This window comes from Anolis sagrei, chromosome 2 (assembly GCF_037176765.1).
Source record: "Anolis sagrei isolate rAnoSag1 chromosome 2, rAnoSag1.mat, whole genome shotgun sequence".
NCBI lineage: Eukaryota > Metazoa > Chordata > Lepidosauria > Squamata > Dactyloidae > Anolis > Anolis sagrei.
The window spans coordinates 6,876,297-6,893,408 of record NC_090022.1 but is presented as its reverse complement, the minus strand read 5'-3'; the positions used below and the strand labels follow the sequence as shown (position 1 = coordinate 6,893,408).

General features: G+C 44.9%; 2 protein-coding genes across 4 annotated transcripts in view; both read left to right on the top strand.

The window, feature by feature from the left end:
* Positions 1 to 6,079: 6,079 nt before the first annotated feature.
* On the top strand, positions 6,080 to 10,844 carry LOC132765331 (UBX domain-containing protein 1-like). The gene is made up of 3 exons (XM_067465474.1): positions 6,080 to 6,121; positions 9,058 to 9,524; positions 10,348 to 10,844. Exons 2-3 carry the CDS (start codon positions 9,089 to 9,091, stop codon positions 10,488 to 10,490), a joined length of 579 nt encoding a protein of 192 aa, XP_067321575.1. The 5' UTR covers positions 6,080 to 6,121; positions 9,058 to 9,088; the 3' UTR covers positions 10,491 to 10,844.
* The window catches only part of LOC137096285 (zinc finger protein ZFP2-like), a 29,084-nt gene continuing 18,078 nt past the window's right edge, over positions 6,107 to 17,112 (top strand). For 2 of the 3 annotated variants that reach the window (XM_067465352.1, XM_067465354.1), the window contains exon 1: positions 6,107 to 6,167. The gene's annotated coding sequence lies outside the window, so the exon portion shown is untranslated. Of the gene's footprint in view, positions 6,168 to 12,309; positions 12,424 to 17,112 lie in introns of those variants that run through there. The other variant, XM_067465353.1, reaches the window with a different exon arrangement.

The window sequence follows — 17,112 nt, the reverse complement described above, 5'->3', positions numbered from 1 at the left end:
TGCCTTTGTGTTTATGTTCTGTTGTTTCTAACAGGTATAATATACTTGCAGTGTTTTAATAGAAGGTCCCCCATGACCGTCTGGCAAACAAACTAGTCAAATATGGGCTAGACAAAACTATGGTTAGAATCATAGAATCAAAGAGTTGGAAGAGACCTCATGGGCCATCCAGTCCAACCCCATTCTGCCAGGAAGCAGGAATATTGCATTCAAATCACCCCTGACAGATGGCCATCCAGCCTCTGCTTAAAAGCTTCCAAAGAAGGAGCCTCCACCACACTCCGGGGCAGAGAGTTCCACTGCTGAACGGCTCTCACAGTCAGGAAGTTCTTCCTCATGTTCAGATGGAATCTCCTCTCCTGTAGTTTGAAGCCATTGTTCCATTGCGTCCTAGTCTCCAAGGAAGCAGAAAACAAGCTTGCTCCCTCCTCCTCCCTGTGGCTTCCTCTCACATATTTATACATGGCTATCATATCTCCTCTCAGCCGTCTCTTCTTTAGGCTAAACATGCCTAGCTCCTTAAGCCGCTCCTCATAGGGCTTGTTCTCCAGACCCTTGATTATTTTAGTCGCCCTCCTGTGCACACATTCCAGCTTGTCAACATCTCTCTTGAATTGTGGTGCCCAGAATTGCTCACAATATTCCAGGACACAATATTCGATGGCTGGAATCACTGGGTTGTTATAGGTTTTTTCTAACCAAAGCAGAATAGAGGGGGAGCAGGTGGCTCTGTCATTGGTTAAGTGGCTCTGTAATTGGTTAAGCCAGTGTTTCCCAACCTGGGTGCTGGGACCCCTAGAGGGGTCGCGAGGCGTTGTCAGAGGGGTCGCCAAAGAGCATCGGAAAACATAGTATTTTCTGTTGGTCATGGGGGTTCTGTGTGGAAAGTTTGACTCAATTCTGTCATTGGTAAGGTTCAGAATGCTCTTTGATTGTAGGTGAACTATAAATCCCAGCAACTACAACTCCCAAATGTCAAGGTCTGTTCTCTCCCAAACTCCACCAGTGTTCACATTTGGGCATATTGAGTATTTGTGCCAAGTTTGGTCCAGATCCATCATTGTTTGAGTCCATAGTGCTCTCTGGATGTAGGTGAACTACAACTCCCAAACTCAAGGCCAATGCCCACCAAACCCTTCCAGTATTTTCTGTTGGTCATGGGAATTCTGTGTGCCAACTCTGGTTCAATTCCATCATTGGTGAAGTTCAGAATGCTATTTGATTGTAGGTGAACTATAAATCCCAGCAACTACAACTCCCAAATGACAAAATCAATCCCACCAGTATTCAAATGTGGGCATATCGGGTATTTGTGCCAAATTTGGTCCAGTGAATGAAGATATCCTGCAGATCAGATATTTACATTGCGATTCATAACAGTAGCAAAATTTTGGTTATGAGGGAGCAGCAAAAATAATGTTATGGTTGGGGGTCACCACAACAGGAGGACCTGTACTAAGGGGTCTCGGCATTGGGAAGGTTGAGAACTACTGGGTTAAGTGAACGAATCCAGGGGGTCATTCTCCCCAAGGCTTCCTCTTCATCCTGGAAAGAAGTCACAAGTGGCGTCCCTCCTGGGCCCGGTCCTGTTGAGGGTCTTGATTCATGACTTACATCAGGGGTCCTCAAACTAAGGCCCGAGGGCCGGATGCGGCCCTCCAAGGTCACTTACCCGGCCCTCACTCAGGGTCAACCTAAGTCTTAGGTAAAGGTAAAGGTTTTCCCTTGACATGAAGTCCAGTCGTGTCTGACTCTGGGGTGTGGTGCTCATCTCTATTTCTAAGCCGAAGAGCCGGCGTTGTCCGTAGACACCTCCAAGGTCATGTGGCCGGCATGACTGCACGGAGCGACCTTACCTTCCAGCCGGAGCGGTACCTATTCATCTACTCACATTTGCATGTTTTTGAACTGCTAGGTTGGCAGAAGCTGGGGCTGACAGTGGAAGCTCACGCCGCTCCCCGGATTCGAACCTGTGACCTTTTGGTCAGCAACCTCAGCAGCTCAGCGCTTTAACCCACTGCGCCACCACGGGCTCCAACAACTTGAAAGCACACAACTGCTGCGCCCGTACCTTGGGAAGTCTGACTTGGCCACAGTGGTCCACGCTTTGGTTACATCCCGTTTAGACTACTGCAATGCTCTCTACGTGGGGTTGCCTCTGAAGACTGCCCGGAAGGTGTAGCTAGTCCAACGCTCGGCAGCCAGACTACTAACGGGTGCTGGGTACAAGGAGCACACCACTCCGCTGTTACACCAGCTCCACTGGCTGCCAATTAGCTTCCGAGCAGAATTCAAAGTGCTGGTGTTAACCTATAAAGCCCTAAACGACTCCGGCCCTGTTTACCTCTCCGAACGTATTCTCCCCTATGAACCATCAAGATTATTAAGATCGTCTGGAGAGGCTCTGCTCTCAGTCCCACCGGGACGAGGGACAGGGCCTTCTCAGTGGTGGCCCCTCAGCTCTGGAACTCTCTCCCACCGGAGATCAGAACCACCCCGTCTATCCTGACATTTAGGAAACAGGTGAAGACGTGGTTATGGAGACAGGCATTCGACGAATGAGCCAACACCCTGAGATATGGATGGAAGATGATGTACAATCGATTTTAATGTGACAACTGACCATTGTAGTTATTGAATGTAATTGCTATTTTAATTGTTTTATTGTAATATGAATTATGATGTTTTGATTGACTGTATGTGATATTATGGTTGGAAACTGGTTTGAGTCCCTCAAGAGAGGTGAGAAGGCCGGTATACAAAACTTTTAAATAAAATATATAAACAACAACAATCCTATTGTCGAAGGCTTTCATGGCCGGAATCGCTAGGTTGTTATAGGTTTTTTCAGGCTATATGGCCATGTTCTGGAGGCACTCTCTCCTGACGTTTTGCCTGCATCTATGGCAAGCATCCTCAGAGGTAGTGAGGTCTGTTGGAAGTAGGAAAAAGGGTTTATATGTCTGTGGAATGACCAGGGTGGGATAAAGGACTCTTGTCTGCTGGAGCTAGGTGTGAATGTTTCAACTGACCACCTTGAGTAGCATATAATGGCTTGACAGTGCCTAGAGCAAACTTTTCACCACTAACTAACCAAACGAATCACCTCTCAGCAAAAGTTTGCTCCCGGATTCTCAAACCTTTCTTGGCTCATGTTCCCCTTCCTCCCCACGAGGACTCCCAAGATCTTTTTCCCACGAGCCAGGCATCATCGTCTCCCATTCTCTCTCTTTGCATTTCATTTTTTTCTGCCTAAGTGGAGTGTCTTGCATTTGTCCCCGTTGAAATTCCTTGTGCTAGAGGCATTCTCTCCTGACGTTTCGCCTGCATCTATGGCAAGCATCCTCAGAGGTAGCGAGGTCTGTTGGAACTAGAAAAATGGGTTTATATATCTGTAGAATGACCAGGGTGGGACAAAGAACTCTTGTCTATCCAAATTTGGTGTCAATTCCCCCAGGGGTTTTTGAGTTCTGTGAATAGCACAAACGAACGTTACATTTTTATTTATGCTAGCCGTCCCCTGCCACGCATTGCTGTGGCCCACTCGGGTGGTCATGGGGGTTCTGTGTGGGAGTTCTGGCTCAATTCCATCATTGGTGGGGTTCAAAATGCTCTTTGATTGTAGGTGAACTATAACTCCCAGCAACTACAACTCCCAAATGTCAAGATCCCATTTCCCCCAAACTCCACCAGTGTTCACATTTGGGCATATGGAGTATTTGTGTAGAGTTTGGTCCAGATCCATCGTTGTTTGAGTCCACAGTGCTCTCTGGATGGAGGTGAACTACAACTCCAAAACCAAAGGACACTGCCCATTCAACCCTTCCAGTATTTTCTGTTGGTCATGGGAGAACTGTGGTTCAATTCCATCGTTGTTGGGGTTCAGAATGCTCTTTGATTGTAGGTGAACTACAACTCCCAGCAACTACAACTCCCAAATGTCAAGATTCTATTTCCTCCAAACTCCACCAGTGTTCACATTTGGGCATATGGAGTATTTGTGTAGAGTTTGGTCCAGATCCATCCTTGTTTGAGTCCACAGTGATATCTGGATGGAGGTGAACTACAACTCCAAAATCAAAGGACATTGCCCATTCAACCCTTCCAGTATTTTCTGTTGGTCATGGGAGAACTGTGGTTCAATTCCATCGTTGTTGGGGTTCAGAATGCTCTTTGATTGTAGGTGAACTACAACTCCCAAACATCAAGATTCTATTTCCCCCAAACTCCACCAGTGTCCACATTTGGGCATATGGAGTATTTGTGTAGAGTTTGGTCCAGATCCATCGTTGTTTGAGTCCACAGTACTCTCTGGATGGAGGTGAACTACAACTCCAAAACCAAAGGACACTGCCCACCAAACCCTTCCAGTATTTTCTGTTGGTCATGGGAGAACTGTGTGCCAAGTTTGGTTCAATTCCATCGTTGGTGGGGTTCAAAATGCTCTTTGATTGTAGGTGAACTATAACTCCCAGCAACTACAACTCCCAAATGTCAAGATCCCATTTCCCCCAAACTCCACCAGTGTTCACATTTGGGCATATGGAGTATTTGTGTAGAGTTTGGTCCAGATCCATCGTTGTTTGAGTCCACAGTGCTCTCTGGATGGAGGTGAACTACAACTCCAAAAGCAAAGGACACTGCCCACCAAACCCTTCCAGTATTTTCTGTTGGTCATGGGAGAACTGTGTGCCAAGTTTGGTTCAATTCCATCGTTGGTGGGGTTCAAAATGCTCTTTGATTGTAGGTGAACTATAACTCCCAGCAACTACAACTCCCAAATGTCAAGATCCCATTTCCCCCAAACTCCACCAGTGTTCACATTTGGGCATATGGAGTATTTGTGTAGAGTTTGGTCCAGATCCATCGTTCTTTGAGTCCACAGTGCTCTCTGGATGGAGGTGAACTACAACTCCAAAACCAAAGGACACTGCCCATTCAACCCTTCCAGTATTTTCTGTTGGTCATGGGAGAACTGTGGTTCAATTCCATCGTTGTTGGGGTTCAGAATGCTCTTTGATTGTAGGTGAACTACAACTCCCAAACATCAAGATTCTATTTCCCCCAAACTCCACCAGTGTCCACATTTGGGCATATGGAGTATTTGTGTAGAGTTTGGTCCAGATCCATCGTTGTTTGAGTCCACAGTACTCTCTGGATGGAGGTGAACTACAACTCCAAAAGCAAAGGACACTGCCCACCAAACCCTTCCAGTATTTTCTGTTGGTCATGGGAGAACTGTGTGCCAAGTTTGGTTCAATTCCATCGTTGGTGGGGTTCAAAATGCTCTTTGATTGTAGGTGAACTATAACTCCCAGCAACTACAACTCCCAAATGTCAAGATCCCATTTCCCCCAAACTCCACCAGTGTTCACATTTGGGCATATGGAGTATTTGTGTAGAGTTTGGTCCAGATCCATCGTTGTTTGAGTCCACAGTGCTCTCTGGATGGAGGTGAACTACAACTCCAAAACCAAAGGACACTGCCCATTCAACCCTTCCAGTATTTTCTGTTGGTCATGGGAGAACTGTGGTTCAATTCCATCGTTGTTGGGGTTCAGAATGCTCTTTGATTGTAGGTGAACTACAACTCCCAAACATCAAGATTCTATTTCCCCCAAACTCCACCAGTGTCCACATTTGGGCATATGGAGTATTTGTGTAGAGTTTGGTCCAGATCCATCGTTGTTTGAGTCCACAGTACTCTCTGGATGGAGGTGAACTACAACTCCAAAAGCAAAGGACACTGCCCACCAAACCCTTCCAGTATTTTCTGTTGGTCATGGGAGAACTGTGTGCCAAGTTTGGTTCAATTCCATCGTTGTTGGGGTTCAGAATGCTCTTTGATTGTAGGTGAACTATAAATCCCAGCAACTACAACTCCCAAATGACAATGAAGGTAGTTGGTTCTGCAGCCTCTGGGCCCTAGAGAAGGAAGAGAGGGAATCCCCAAACGTCACTTCCGGGGATGCCCCCCTGCATCAGAAGGAGGAAAGGAGCACATTGGTAGGAGTTCTCCCGCCAGCAAGTGACGCAACACTAGGCGGGCGCTGCTGATTGGTCAAAGGGGGTTCCTTCTTTTTTCCAAACTGGGGGAAGAGGAGAGCTGGAAGGAAGGAAGGTAACGCGTTGCCTGCACTGTCGTTACTAGGAACTCGTTACTTTTGGTAAGTAAAAGTGCAATTTGGCTCCACTTTTACATGCCATGGCTGAGTGCTGTGGAGTCCTGGGAGATGTAGTTTGGGGAGAAGGAGGAGGAGGAGGCTCAAGACCTTGCAGACACCACCACTCCCAGGACTCCATAGCACTGACAAAGGATTAAAAAAAAACTCTAAAATTTAAACAGCAGAGGGAAAACAATCAGGGACATCTAATCACCTCTCAACAAAAGATTGCTCCAGGCACTGCCAGGCCATCAAATGCTAATCAAGGTGGCCAGTTGAAACATTCACACCTAGAGATGTTCAATGTATTGTTGAAGGCTTTCATGGCCGGAATCACAGGGTTGTAGGTTTTTCCGGGCTATATGGCCATGTTCTGGAGGCAGTTTTTTTCCTGACATTTCGCCTGCATCTATGGCAAGCATCCTCAGAGGTAGTGAGGTCTGTTGGAAGTAGGAAAATTGGGTTTATATAGCCCCCGGGTGGCGCAGTGGGTTAAAGCACTGAGCTGCTGAGCTTGTTGATCGAAAGGTCGCAGGTTCGATTCCGGGGAGCGGCGTGAGCTTCCGCTGTCAGCCCTAGCTTCTGCCAACCTAGCAGTTCGAAAACATGCAAATGTGAGTAGATCAATAGGTACCGCTCCAGCGGGAAGGTAACAGCGCTCCATGCAGTCATGCCGGCCACATGACCTTGGAGGTGTCTACGGACAGCGCTGGCTCTTCGGCTTAGAAATGGAGATGAGCACCACACCCCAGAGTCAGACATGACTGGACTTAATGTCAGGGGACTACCTTTACCTTTTTATATCTGTGGAATGACCAGGGTGAGACAAAGGACTCTTGGCTGCTGGGGCTAGGTGTGAATGTTTCAGCTGCTCACCTTGATTAGCATTCAATGGCTTGGAAGTGCCCGGGGGGAATCCCTTGTTGAGAGTGATTTTATGTGCCTGTTTGTTTCCCCTCTGTTGTGATCAGCTGAAGCATTCACACCTGGCTTCAGAAGACAAGAGTCCTTTGTCTCACCCTGGTCATTCCACAGATATATAAACCCATTTTTCCTACTTCCAACAGACCTCACTACCTCTGAGGATGCTTGCCATAGATGCAGGCGAAACGTCAGGAGAAAAATTGCCTCCAGAACATGGCCATATAGCCCGGAAAAACCTACAACAACCCACATTCACACCTAGCCCCAGCAGACAAAAGTCCTTTGTCCCACCCTGGTCCTTCCACAGATATATAAACCCCTTTGTCCTAGTTCCAACAGACCTCACTACCTCTGAGGATGCTTGCCATAGATGCAGGCGAAATGTCAGGAGAGAGTGCCTCTAGAACATGGCCATATAGCCTGAAAAAACCTACAACAACCCATTTCAAAAATTGCAGCATATTAAACAGAGATATTAGAGGCAAAGATGAAGTACTTTGACCACATAATGAGAAAACAGGAAAGCTTAGAGAAGATAATAATGCTGGGGGAAATGGAAGGCAAAAGGAAGAGGGGCCGACCAAGGGCAAGGTGGATGGATGGCATCCTTGAAGGGACTGGCTTGACCCTGAAGGAGCTGGGGGTGGTGACAGCCAAGAGGGAGCTCTGGCCTGGGCTGATCCAGGAGGTCACGAAGAGTCAGAAGCAACTGAACGATTAAACAACAATAAACAAAGATAAATAAACATGCAAATGTTTGTTTGTTCAAAATCTTAAATCTCTCAAATTTTTTCACCGATTGCTTTGAAATTTTGGCACAACATTGCATTCGAATACGCTCATTTTTTTATATCCCTGTTATGTTTTTAGATATCTACTATTATATAGATGTCACACCTATGAAGGGTAAAAGTATGTATTGTTGAAGGTTTTCATGGCTGGAATCACTGGGTTGTATCTTTTTCGGGCTGTATGGCCATGTACTAGAAGCATTCTCTCCTGACAACCTCTGAGGATGTCTGCCACAGATGGAGGCAAAATGTCAGGAGAGAATGCTTTTAGAACATGGCCATACAACCCGAAAAACCTACAACAACCCAATATTTATTTATTGTGTCAGAAGCGAATCAAAACAGTTGTATTGCATTAAAACAAACAAACAAAACACAAAGTTTGCAGACTTGGTATTCTATTAAATGTCCTTTGACCAGTATCTGGCCACTTGGAGTGCCTCTGGTGTTGCCGGAAGAAGGTCCTCCATGGTGCATGTGGCAGGGCTCAGGTTGCATTGCAGCAGATCTGTGGTTGTGGATTCCACTTTGTGGCCCCATTTCTGGAGGTTGGCTCTGCATCTCGTGGTGCCAGAGCGCAGTCTGTTCAGCGCCTTCCAAGTCGCCCAGTCTTCTGTGTGTCCAGGGGGGAGTCTCTCATTGGGTATCGGCCATTGATTGAGGTTCTGGGTTTGAGCCTGTCACTTTTGGACTCTCGCTTGCTGAGATGTTCCAGCGAGTGTCTCTGTAGATCTTAGAAAACTATTTCTTGATTTAAGTCGTTGACGTGCTGGCTGATACCCAAACAATTGATGGGCCGTAGATGTCACAACCCGGTAAAGATATGTGTGTTTTTTTTAAAAAGAACAACATCAGTTTGACGTAAAAGTAACATACACTATACTAAATATTTTACTGATACCCAAACCGAGGATGGGCCGGAGATGTCACAACCCGGTAAAAATAAGAACAATATCCGTTGGACGTAAAAGCAACACAAGCTATACTAAATATTTCACGACACCATTTCTATGTTTCCGATTTCCGATCCATTTACGATTTCCAAATTCCCAGTTCTACGATTATATTTCAACGTTTCCAAATGCACTGTTAAATCGAATTTTCCTACATTTCGATTTACTTTCATGTTTTGCAGTTTTATATCTTTCTGTTTTAACTTCCCTTCTTCTTTTTTCCAGGGCAGTCAATCTGCTTTAGTTCACCCAAATAATGCCTCGCCGAAAATCAAACTTAGGTCCCCGTACTCGCAGAGCGCGAGCAAAGCGACGAGCAGTTGCAAATCAAACTGTGGAAGAAAAGGCATCAGCATTGAAGCGAAGGAGACGACAACTGGCGAAATTACGTGCCAAGGAAACACCAGAGCAACGTGAAGCCAGGCTCGAGGAGGCACGGATACGAGCGCGGCAATATCGTGCTGCAGCTGCAGCTCAGCTTCGAACCCGACAGAGAAAACTGGAGAGGCTGGAGAGGCAGAGGCTGGCTGAACAACTTGCACAAGAAAAAGCGGCTCAGCTCCAAACCAGACTCCGTTCTCGGCAATCAAGGCCACCCATGCGGTGGGTGGTGAAGGAGGGGGAAAATGGAAGCGAGGTGGTGCTGAGCGAAAGTGAATGGCGTCCACCTCCTCTTCGTCCTTCTTTCTCAGGTATCCCAAAGTCTTGTCACCTGCATCCCCTTTCCTTAACTTAAGGCGGATGTACAAGATAGGTTCTGTAGGTTGGGTCTTAAGTTGAATTTGTATGTAAGTCAGAACAAGTACAGCCTATCTATCTGTCTGTCTGTTTATCTATCTATGTATACTTCATTTACTTAGGCGATCCTCCAAGTGTAGTGTCTTGACGGTGGATACGTAGGCGACTGTGGAGATATATTCTTGGTCTGGTCCATGAGGTGGGAAGCTTCCCATCAACAAGATGAAGTATCATAGCAATGAAGATGGAGAATAGAGTTGGGGCAATAACACATACCTGGTTCCACCTTAAATGGGTCACTTTGGCAGCCACTGCTGTCCAAGACTGTTGCCATCATGTCATCATGGAGGAGCCGCAGGATGTTCACAAATTTGCTTGGGCACCCGATTTTTTGGATGATGGTCTAGAGAGCGCTGCGATTCACTGTGTGACTTCAACACCCACAATTCCTAACAGCATACCAAATTGTGAGAGTTAAAGTCCAAAACACCTGAAGGACCAAAGTTTGCATCTACCCTGTAGCATTAATGCAGTTTGACCTCACTTTAGCTGCCATGGCTCAATGCTATGTAATGCTGGGAGTTGTAGTTTGGTGATGCACAGTCACACTTTGACAGAGGAGGTTCTTGTAACACTACAACTCCCAAGCCATGGCAGTTGAAGTGGTGTTGAACAGCAGTAATTCTGTTAGGTTTAGGAAAGGGATTGAAGCTGGAGGCGGTGATGAAACCTTTCACTGTTTCACTATTGAAAGATTCCTTTTTCTTTCTGTTCCAGGCAAAGATGGGAGGGTGAGTGTGAAGAAGGAAGAAATGTCAGATGCACCGGTTGACAACGCTCAGCATGGACACGAGGAGGGGAAAGCAGGGAAGAGGAAAGGAGCCGGGAGGAGAGGCCAAGCCAAGAAACACGTGCTTTGACAATCAATCCTTTCCCGGTTAGATGAAGAGAAAGCGCAGGGATGTGCCGAGTGTGGAAAGACCTCCTGCATGAATGCGCAGGAAACTCAAATACTTTGCACAGTAGAGAAGCTTTATCAGTGTTATATAGGGTGTGGAAAGCAGTTCGGTTCCTACGATTGTGTGGTTTCACGTAAAAATAACCACAAAGGGGAGAAACCATATCAATGCCGGGAGTGTGACCAGAGTTTCCGGCTGAAAAATGAACTATTATCACATCAAGGAACGCACCCAGGGGAGAACCCGTACAAATGCTGTGAGTGTGGAAAGAGTTTTCCTGGGAGTACAAAGCTTATTAAAACGAATACTGTTTTGCCTTTGTGTTTATGTTCTGTTATTTCTAACAAGTATAATATACTTGCAGTGTTGTAAGAGAAGGTGCTCCATGACCATCTGGCAAACAAACTAGTCAAATATGGGCTAGACAAAACTATGGTTAGGTGGGTTGTTGTAGGTTTTTTCGGGCTATATGGTCATGGTCTAGAGGCATTCTCTCCAAACATTTCGCCTGCATCTATGGCAAGCATCCTCAGAGGTAGTGAGGTCTGTTGGAACTAGGAAAAAGGGTTTATATATCTGTGGAATGACCAGGGTGAGACAAACAACTCTTGTCTGCTGGAGCTAGGTGTAAATGTTTCAACTGACCACCTTGATTAGCATACAATGGCCTGACTGTGCCTGGAGCAAACTTTTGTTGAGAGGTGATTAAATGGTTAGGTGGCTCTGTAATTGTTTAAGCGAACGAATCCAGGGGGCGATTCTCCCCAAAGCTCACTCTTCCCCTTTTTGTTGAGAGGTTTTTAGTTTGGTTAGTTAGAGGTGAAAGGTTTGCTCTAGGCACTGTCAAGCCATTATATGCTAATCAAGGTGGTCAGTTGAAACATTCACACCTAGCTCCAGCAGACAAGCGTCCTTTGTCCCATCCTGGTCATTCCACAGATGGATAACAGAACTCAAAAGCCCCTGGGGGGAATTGACACCAAATTTGGCCACAAGACACCTAACAACCCAATGTATGTTCCTCACTCATAAAAACACTGAAAAACACAGCAGAAGGGACTTAAAAAGCCCCCAAAAGCTAGATGACGAAAAGCTAAATGACAAGAAGGAGAAAAGGGAAGAAAGAGGAAGGGAAGGGGAGAAAAGAAAAGAATGAGGGAGGGAGGGAAAGAAAGAAGGAAAGGGAGAAGGAAGCATGGAAGGAAAGAGAGAAGGAAGGAAAGAGGTAGAGAAGGAAGAAAGGAGAGAAAGAGGGAGGGAAAGAAAAAGGGGGAAGGAAGGAAAGTTAGAGAAGGAAGGAAGAAGGGAAGAAGGAAGGAAAGAGGGAGAGAGGGAAGGGGGGAAGATGTAGAGAAAGAGGGAGGGAAGGAAAGAAGGAAAGAGACAGCAGAAGAGAAAGAAAAGGGGGAAGAAAGGAAAGAGAGAAGGAAGAAGAGAAGGAAAGATGGAAAGGAAGGAAGGAAAGGGGGTGAAGGAAGGAGGAAAAGAAGGAGAGAAAGAGGGAAGGTTGGCCACAGCAACGCGTGGCTAGTACAGCTAGTATATCTATATAGAGAGGGAGAGAGCCCTGAAACATGTTAGTGTGTTATTGCTGGTTCAGAAAGGGTTAAAACCACAGAGTGCGCAGGCCTAGAGAAGAGGGGAGAGGGAATAACCGACGTCACTTCCGGGGATGCCTCACTCAATCAGAAGGTGGAGAGAAGCACATTGGTAGTTCTCCCGCCGGCAAGTGACGCAACATTAAGAGGGCGCCTCTGATTGGCCAAAGCGGGAAAGGGGGCGTGGCCAGCGTAGAGAAGGAAGTTCTTTTTCCAAACTGGGGGAAGAGGAGAGCTGGAAGGAAGGAAGGTAACGCGTTGCCTGCAGTGTCGTTACTAGGAACTAGTTCCTTTTGGTAAGTAAGGGTGCAGATTGGCCCCACTTTTAAGTTCCATGGAGCCTTGGGAGATGTAGTTTGGTGGGAAGGAGGAGGCTCAAGACCTTGTAGACACCACAACTCCCCGGTCTCCATAGCAATGAGCCAGGGCAGTGGCTACAACTCCCAAATATCAAGGTCTATTTTCCCCAAACTCCATCTGTGTTCATATTTGGGCATATGGAATATTTTTGCCAAGTTTGGTCCAGATCCATCATTGTTTGAGTCCACAGTGCTCTCGATGTAGGTGAACTACAACTCCAAAACACAAGATCAGTGGCCACTAAACCCTTCCAATATTTTTCTGTTGGTCATGGGAGTTCTGTGTGCCAAGTTTGGTTCAATTCCATCATTGGTGGAGTTCAGAATGCTCTTTGATTGTAGGCGAAGTATAAATCCCAGCCACTACAACTCCCAAATGACAAAATCAATTTTTTTGAGTGAAGGACATAGGCTGGGTTGTTAGGTGTCTTGTGTCCAAATTTGGTGTCAATTGGCCCACTGGTTTTTGAGTTCTGTTAATCCCACAAACGAACATTACATATTTATTTGTATAGATTTCAGTCTATGGCAAGAGGTAGAGTTCTCCCTTTTGTTCTTCTCCTGTGAGCATGGAGAGAGGCAAGATGTCTGCTGTGAGTGATAGATAGGCCCTGTGTTTAGTTTCCTATCTCGTTATGCTCATTCTCCTGATGCACCTCACCTCATTCTTAGCGAGTAATTAAACCCCATAGCTCCCCCCCCCCCCCCCATATATCCTACCAGATAAATCGCTTAGGTTATCCTATCTCGCCCTATGCCCCCTGTTTTTATCCTTGCACCTGGCACAGCCCTTTTGTTTAACTCCTTGTCCCTAATTTTATCTACTTCATACCCGGTGTTATATCCCAGTGCGTTAATTTTCTTTTACAGCCTGTATGCTATGTGTTTCTCAACCTGGGGGTTGGGACACCTGGGGGGTCATGAGGGGGTGTCAGAGGGGTCGCCAACGACCATCAGAGAACACAGTATTTTCTGTTAGTCATGGAGGTTCTCTGTGGGAAGTTTGGCCAAATTCCATCATTGGTGGGGTTCAGGATGCTCTTTGATTGTAGGTGAACTACAACTCCCAAATGTCAAGGTCTATTTTCCCTAAACTCCTCCAGTGTTCACATTTGGGCATATTGAATATTCATGCCAAGTTTGGTCCAGATCCATCATTGTTTGAGTCCACAGTGCTCTCAGATGTAGATGAACTGCAACTCCAAAACTCAAGGTCAATGCCCACCAAACCCTTCCAGTGTTTTCGGTTAGTCATGAGAGGTCTGTGTACCAAGTTTGGTTCAATTCCATCATTGGTGGAGTTCAAAATGCTCTTTGATTGTAGGTGAACTATAAATCCCAGAAACTACAACTCCTAAATGTCAAGGTCTATTTTCCCCAAACTCCCACCAATGTTCACATTTGGGCATATTGAGTATTTGTGCCAAGTTTGATTCAGATCCATCATTGTTTGAGTCCACGGTGCTCTCTGGATGTAGGTGAACTGCAACTCCAAAACTCAAGGTCAGTGCCTACCAAATCGTTCCATTGTTTTCTGTTGGCAATGAGAGTTCTGGTTCAATTCCCTCATTGGTGGAGTTCAGAATGCCCTTGTAGGTGAACTATAAATCCTAGCAACTCCAACTTCCAAGTGACAAAACCAATCCCACCAGTATTCAAATTTGGGCATATCGAGTATTTGTGCCCAATTTAGTCCAGTGAATGAAAATGTATCCTGCATATCAAATATTTACATGACGATTCACAACATTAGCAAAACAGTAGCAGAGAGACAGTTGTGAAGTAGCAATGAAAATAATTTTATGGTTGGGGGTCACCCTAACATGAGGAACCGTATTAAGGGGTTGCGGCATTAGGAAGTTTGAGAACTACTGTTCTAGAGGCATTCTCTCCTAACGTTTTGCCTGCATCCATGGCAAGCATTCTCAGAGGTTATGAAGTCTGTTGGAAACTAGGAAAATCGGGTTTATAGACCTCACAACCTCTGAGGATGCCTGTCAGAGATGCAGGCGAAATGTCAGGAGAGAATGCCTCCGGAGAGAAAGCCTTCAACAATACAGTGAATACACAGTCTTCAAGTCAACACAAAATAGAAGTCTTTCCTTCACACAGCAAATTAAAGTCTTGGATGACAACACACCTCAATCAAAAATCTTCAAACAGACAGAAAATGTCTTGTCGAAGGCTTTCATGGCCGGAATCACTGGGTTGTCGTAAGTTTTCTGGGCTGACTGGCTATTTTCTTTATCCCCTTCCTTCCTTCCTTCCTTCCTTCCTTCCTTCCTTCCTTCCTTCCTTCCTTCCTTCCCTCCTTCCCTCCCTCCCTCCCTCCCTCCCTCCCTCCCTCCCTCCCTCTCTCCCTTTTTTCCTTCCTTTCTTCCTTCCTTTCTTCCTTCCTTTTCTTTCCCTCCCTCCCTCCCTCCTGTCCCTCCTTCTTTCTTTTCCTTCCTTCCCTTCCTTCCCTCCTTCCCACTCTCCCTTCCTTTTTCCTTCCTTCGTGTCCCTCCTTCCTTCCTTCTTCCTTTCCTTCTTTCTATGTAAGATACAAATACAATATTAAATGGAAGGGACAGTCAAGAAGTAAAGAGAGAAGGAGGGAAAGAGGGAAAGGAGGAAGGAAGGAGAGGAGGAGGGAGGGAAAGAAGGAAGGAAAGAAAGAAAGAAAGGTAGAGAAGCAAGGAAGGAGAGAAGGAAATAAAAAGTGAAAGGAAAAAGAGAGTGAAGGAAGGAGAGAAGGAACAAAAGATAAGTAAGGAAGGGAGGGAGGGAGGAAGGAAGGAAGGGCAGAAGGAAGGATGAAACCAAAGAGCAAAGAAAGGGAGGAAAGAAACAGGTAGAGATGGAAGAAAGAAGAGAAATCGATTTTAATGTGTCATGGTATGTTAATGTTTATTGCTTTGTTTTGAGTTCATTCATTGTTGTATTGTTGTTGTTGTTTTTACTGATGTATGTGGGCTCGGCTTCTTGTAAGCCGCACCGAGTCCTCCGGGAGATGGTAGCGGGGTATAAATAAAGGTTTATTATTATTATTATTATTATTATTATTAAATAGGGAAAGAAAAAGAGGAAAGAGGGAAGGAAGGAGAGAAAGACGGAGGGAAGGTTGGCCACAGCAACGTGTGGCGGCTACAGCTAGTCTATATAAATAAAAATATAATGTTTGTTTGTGGGATTAACATAATTCAAAAACCACTGGACGAATTGACACCAAATTTGGACAGCATACACCTAACAACCCAATGTATGTCCTTCACTCAAAAAAAAAAAAAAACACAGAAAACACAGTGGAAGAGACTTAAAAGCCAAAAAAAATTTACATTATAATGCATGTGCAAAACCACATATATATGCGCAAACACACATATATACACAAATGTGTATACACATTTACAAAAATATACACACACACACATGTACGCACAAAACACATATACACAGACTGGGCCACAGCAATGCGTGGCAGGGGACGGCTAGGAAATATTTAAAAATCCATATATATATGCAAACACACATATACACATTTACACAAATATATACACACACATATACGCACAAAACACATATACACAGACTGGGCCACAGCAATGCGTGGCAGGGGACGGCTAGGAAATATTTAAAAATCCATATATATATGCAAACACACATATACACATTTACACAAATATATACACACACATATACGCACAAAACACATATACACAGACTGGGCCACAGCAATGGGTGGCAGGGGACAGCTAGTAAATACTTAAAAGTCCATATATGTACGCAAACACACATATACACATTTACACAAGTATATACACACACAAAACACATTGTTTTACTGTTTTATTGTTTGCTTGAGTTTTATTATTTGCTTATGAGTTGTATTTTATTTTTTGAGTTTGATTGTGTATTGTATGTTGTTGTTGTCGGCGGTCTTGGCCTTTGTAAGCCGCATCGAGTCCTTTGGGAGATTTTGCGGGGTATAAATAAAGTTAATAATAATAATAATAATAATGATAATATACACAGACTGGGCCACAGCAACGTGTGGCAGGGGACGGCTAGGAAATATTTAAAAATCCATATATATATGCAAACACACATATACACATTTACACAAATATATACACACACATATACGCACAAAACACATATACACAGACTGGGCCACAGCAATGGGTGGCAGGGGACAGCTAGTAAATACTTAAAAGTCCATATATGTACGCAAACACACATATACACATTTACACAAATATATACACACACAAAACACATTGTTTTACTGTTTTATTGTTTGCTTGAGTTTTATTATTTGCTTATGAGTTGTATTTTATTTTTTGAGTTTGATTGTGTATTGTATGTTGTTGTTGTCGGCGGTCTTGGCCTTTGTAAGCCGCATCGAGTCCTTTGGGAGATTTTGCGGGGTATAAATAAAGTTAATAATAATAATAATAATAATGATAATATACACAGACTGGGCCACAGCAACGTGTGGCAGGGGACGGCTAGTAAATACTTAAAAATCCATATATATACGCAAACACACATATACACATTTACACAAATATATACACACACATATACACACAAAACACATATACACAGACTGGGCCACAGCAATGTGTGGCAGGGGACGGCTAG

Coding starts and splice junctions, on each gene's coding strand:
- LOC132765331 (XM_067465474.1), top strand. CDS start 9,089: ATGCCTCGCCGAAAATCAAACTTAGGTCCCCGTACTCGCAGAGCGCGA. Junction 9,525..10,347: donor TCTTCGTCCTTCTTTCTCAG/GTATCCCAAAGT, acceptor TTTCTGTTCCAG/GCAAAGATGGGAGGGTGAGT.